Source organism: Fragaria vesca, linkage group LG6, assembly GCF_000184155.1.
Source record: "Fragaria vesca subsp. vesca linkage group LG6, FraVesHawaii_1.0, whole genome shotgun sequence".
In the NCBI taxonomy this organism is placed as follows: Eukaryota; Viridiplantae; Streptophyta; class Magnoliopsida; order Rosales; family Rosaceae; genus Fragaria; species Fragaria vesca.
The window spans coordinates 23,065,684-23,070,065 of NC_020496.1; the positions used below are offsets into that span (position 1 = coordinate 23,065,684).

The 4,382-nt window shown below is 39.0% G+C and overlaps 2 protein-coding genes across 2 annotated transcripts in view; both read left to right on the forward strand.

Moving 5' to 3' along the window:
• Window positions 1–797: 797 nt before the first annotated feature.
• LOC101295350 (mitochondria fission 1 protein-like) lies at window positions 798–3,217 on the forward strand. Its single transcript, XM_004303557.1, has 4 exons — window positions 798–947; window positions 1,018–1,278; window positions 2,715–2,778; window positions 2,870–3,217. The coding sequence occupies exons 1-4, from the start codon at window positions 855–857 to the stop codon at window positions 2,950–2,952; spliced, it is 501 nt and encodes a 166-aa protein (XP_004303605.1). The 5' UTR covers window positions 798–854; the 3' UTR covers window positions 2,953–3,217.
• An 856-nt stretch (window positions 3,218–4,073) lies between these two features.
• The window catches only part of LOC101295638 (pyrroline-5-carboxylate reductase-like), a 3,853-nt gene continuing 3,544 nt past the window's right edge, over window positions 4,074–4,382 (forward strand). The window contains exon 1 of the mRNA XM_004303558.1: window positions 4,074–4,350. Coding sequence (XP_004303606.1) covers window positions 4,153–4,350 — 198 coding nt within the window. The 5' untranslated portion in view covers window positions 4,074–4,152. The remainder of the gene's footprint in view (window positions 4,351–4,382) is intronic.

The window sequence follows — 4,382 nt, forward strand, 5'->3', positions numbered from 1 at the left end:
GAGAGAGAGAGAGGGGTGGGGTTGGTTTGCGAGTCTTTCTCTACTCCTATATTGGTTTGGTAATCTAGCATGTAATCTTTGTATAGATTTCTACCTCTTAGCTTAGGTTGGTTACCAAGTATTATTGTATTATAAATACTCATCGTTGTGCTACATAATTGAATCAATAAAATATAATTTCTATAGGGTAGAAGGCTAATATTATGAATATTAACTAAATAGGTCTGTGGACTTGTTAATAAGGCTTAATTTGGGACAACTGTGATGTGAGAATAATCAATTTTGAAATTGTTGTGAGAAGAATCACTTCTGATATTATTGTGAGAGAAATCAATTGAGATGTTTGGTAAACTGTTTTTAAAATTGCTGTGAGAACCAAAAATCATTTTGAGTTGTAAGCAAAATGTTTTGAGTGCATATAGTAACAAAAATGGTCATACATGTTGAAAAATGCAATTAAAGTTAATATATAATTTGGTTGACATATCAAGTACCAATAACTTTGAATAACTACTTGCAACAAAATGAAAAATAGTATGTCAAGTATGGTGAATGCACTACAATAATCTAAAAAGATATTTTGATTAGTTAAATTAAGAAAACTGAAATTGTCAAAAAATATTTAATATGTATGTTGAATTTTTATATATTATTTTTATGTATGTTATCAATTATTAATACAATTTACAATATTTCTTTTATTTATTTCATCAATTATCACTCGTTGAATGCAGGTTATAAAATGGATTACGCCATTTTAATTTTCATGTATTCCCTCTCACGAAACCTATAAATATTTTTCTGAATATCGCAAATAAAAAGTGAGGTGAGAATTGCGAGAGCGGAAGAAGAAAATGGAAGAGATGATGAACAAGTTTTTCGAGTCCGTGGGTTCCTTGTTCGGCGGAGGAGATCAGATCCCGTGGTGCGATCGAGACGTCATCCTCGTGAGTGATCCCCAATCCTCCAATGAATGAATGAATGAATGTGAGAGATCTGATTGCGTTTCATTTTCAGGGTTGTGAGAGAGAAGTCGCGGAGGCCAACAAAGGCGAGTCGGAGGAGCACAGGAGCGAGAGCATTATGAGGTTATCTTGGGCTCTTGTTCACTCCAGGCAACCTGAAGATGTCCACCGTGGAATTGCCATGCTTGAAGCTTCGTTGGCCAACACTAACTCCCCTTTGCATCAAAGAGAGAAGCTTTACCTTCTCGCCGTTGGATACTGCAGAATTGATGATTATTCTAAGAGCCGTGCTCTTGTCGACCAATGCTTAGAGGTTTCTTTCTTTTTCCCTTTTCGATTGCAACTCACTGTCCATTTCTTAGCATCTCTAGTTCAAACTGCTTGTTTGATGGTTGTGCTAGCGTGCCGTGCTGCGAAATGTTTTTTTCTTTTTTTCTTTCTCTAAGTCCAACTTGTGATACAATCTATATTTGTGTCTTTAGGCGATGCAACAGGATATGGTTATGGTTGATACTTTACCATCCAATGGTGTTTGTAATGCTCTACCTTTGAATTAAAGTTTAGGAATAATAGTCTGTCTTGTTTTCATTTCTCTCTATTTCAAATTGTTCTTCTGGTTCTTTGGTCATGAAACCAGACTGACCAGAGTTTGAAAAGGAATTGACCAATAATCCCTTGTCTAATAGCTGTGGTGGAAGCCCTTGAATCAAATTCACTGTCTTTTCTTTGACGGGTCCAAATCTTGTGTGGTGTGGAATAGCATGTTCTCTTTTCAGATTTTAATCATAACCTCCATGCCTATGTTCTTACTGAATTTGGATTGTGTAACCTGGAGGCTAAAAGGGCAGCTTTGCATCTCTTATTCATTCACATTAATATTCCAGAGATGGATATGCAACTTTTTCTTGAATCAGAGGGTATTTGTTCTCCCGCTTTCCCTAGACCCTTAGTGGTGCAAAGCAAATGCGTGTGCAGGCGCCTTCTCTGAACTATGTTAACCTCTTAGGTGTGATTGCCTTCTTCTTGGACTTTTCCCCTTCAAATTCTCTAAAACTGGAATACTGGATATGCGTTGTTGCACATTCCTGATACGAGAATTGCAGCTGATGGGTCTGCTCAGGGGTTATAAACTTATAATGGTGGCCGGCAAGCTGGATTTACTCCAAATTTTGGTTTTTGGCAGATTCTATCTGCTGAAGTGCGGATGCTTTGGTATATGTTGAAGCCATCTTGTGATAAAGATTGCATTCTTGTCTTGTTGAAGTTGATTCTGCTGTTGTTGCAGATCTAGTACTTGGAGAGATAGATGGGTATGTGATGCAAGGACTATCTGTCTCATAGATGGTATCAAGCTACAACATATTCATGGGCAGAGAAACATGGCTGCTTGCCGGTTTGTCGGTTAATTTTGCAGCGGTGTAAACTCTTGCCAGTTGGCAATTGATCGATCTGTGGTTATCATGCTCTCCTGCAGCCTCCATGTTCTGTATTGAGGCCGAGATATCGAATTGTTTAGTTGTCTTTTGGGGATTCTAACCACACTTACAAAGATATAGTCTTGTGATGTGATTTTTACTGTACTTAAACATCTCAAAAGACAATAATCTTTTGGCCACTTCTTTTATCATTTTGTGTGTGTGTGATAATGCATAGTTCATGTCCACTTATTCCCAATAATAGAAAGAGTTGTCTTCAGCCTTTTGTTGGGCATCTAAAGTTCCTTTGTTTATTTTGTTATTGTTTTTGCAGATTGCACCTGATTGGAGACAGGCTCTGTCCCTTAAGAAGATAGTTGAGGATAAAATTGCTAAAGGTAATAGAATTGTATGCAGATGGCTTTATTTTGTGGCTGCACTGTAGCATCAGATTAACCAAAACATTGTGAACACGTTGTTTGAATGCAGATGGATTTATCGGAATAGGGCTCACTGCAAGTGCTGTTGGACTTATAGCAGGTGGGATTATTGCTGCCTTGGTTCGCAGGTGATATCCCCCTGGCCAACAATGTTTTTAAAGACTAGCATATTCCTGTCAAATAATCAGACCAACAGAAGTTGCAGCTTGCCGCTTCTTGTTTTCTGGAGCAAGATTCTATATCTGTTTATTTAAATTATATTTTTCGTGCATGTAGATGTTTTTTCACCTATAAAACCCTTATGTTTTGATCCAGTCTGCGCATATGTAGTCACCTAAAATCTTGGAAAAATTGGCTTGTGCTATATCTGTTGCTTAATCTTTTAAGTTGTCCCATGATCCATATCAACTTGAATTGCTGCTAGCTTTGAGGCAAGTAGCTCCCTGGTAGTGAGTATTCGATATCTTACATGCTCACAACGAGGCAAAGCAGTTTGCCATTTTGTGGACAGACACTGGTTTCCCCTTTTACCAGGGTTCGCAATGCCTAGTGGACTTTTCGTTGAATCTCTTTGTCCATACCGTTATTATGCAAATCATGATGCAAATGATTAGGCCTGTGAAATAGGTAGGGTTGGGCCGACCCGGCCTTAAGATATGATGACCCATATACTACCCGATCCTAGGCTTTTTCAGTCATGCAAGTAAAATGGGCAGGGCATGGCTGACCCTATAAAAATATTCGAAACCCAAGCCCGGCCCGTAGATGGGTAAAGTTTGGGCCAAGATGGGCCACCCGTGGCCCAAAAATAAAAAGAATTAAATTCAAAGTTACTAATAGTAGTTACGTGAGTAAAGTTATTAGATTTAATTAAAAAAGTTACTTATAGAGTCATCCTTTGTAGTGTAAATGAAATTATAATACATTTAACATTAATCTAATATTCCTTAAATAATTCATTTATGTAAAAACATATATTTACTCTATTAATTATATCATATAGGCAGTCATAGGCCGGCCCAGAGCTTCAAAAGTGATGCCCATACCCTGTCCGTTTTAAAATGAGTCGAAGAAACCCCGCACGTTGGCTTAGGCTGGGCCAGCCCATAGCCGAAAAAATAGGCTAAGTTTGGGCTTACCGGTCGGCCCTTTACAGGCCTACAAATGATTGTGATTCCATTTTCTCCAAAATGAAATTAAAGAGAGAAGCATTCCAAACGGTGCAAAACAAGTCCAAAAGAAGCGCATAAGCTGAAGTAAACCTATTTGGAAACGCCAGCTTACAACACCATAAAAATCAAGAAGCAAAAGACAAAGAGAGATCAGAAAAGAATGGAGGCGCTACCCATCCCGACGGAGACGTACAAGCTCGGGTTCATCGGAGCTGGTAAAATGGCGGAGAGCATCGCCAGAGGAGTGGTCGGATCAGGCATTCTCCCCGCAAATCGCATCACTACCTCACACTCCAGCCCCTCTCGACGCCAAGCCTTCGAGTCCTTTGGCGTCCACCTCCTCCCTCGCAACGACGACGTTTGCCCTCTTTCTATTTCTCTCTCTCTCTC

Excerpts from the sequence above, each read along its gene's own strand:
- LOC101295350 (XM_004303557.1), top strand. The coding sequence starts at position 855 with ATGGAAGAGATGATGAACAAGTTTTTCGAGTCCGTGGGTTCCTTGTTC. Across the intron at positions 1,279-2,714 it reads TTGTCGACCAATGCTTAGAG|ATTGCACCTGATTGGAGACA; the intron begins GTTTCTTTCTTT and ends TTGTTTTTGCAG. Across the intron at positions 2,779-2,869 it reads TGAGGATAAAATTGCTAAAG|ATGGATTTATCGGAATAGGG; the intron begins GTAATAGAATTG and ends GTTTGAATGCAG.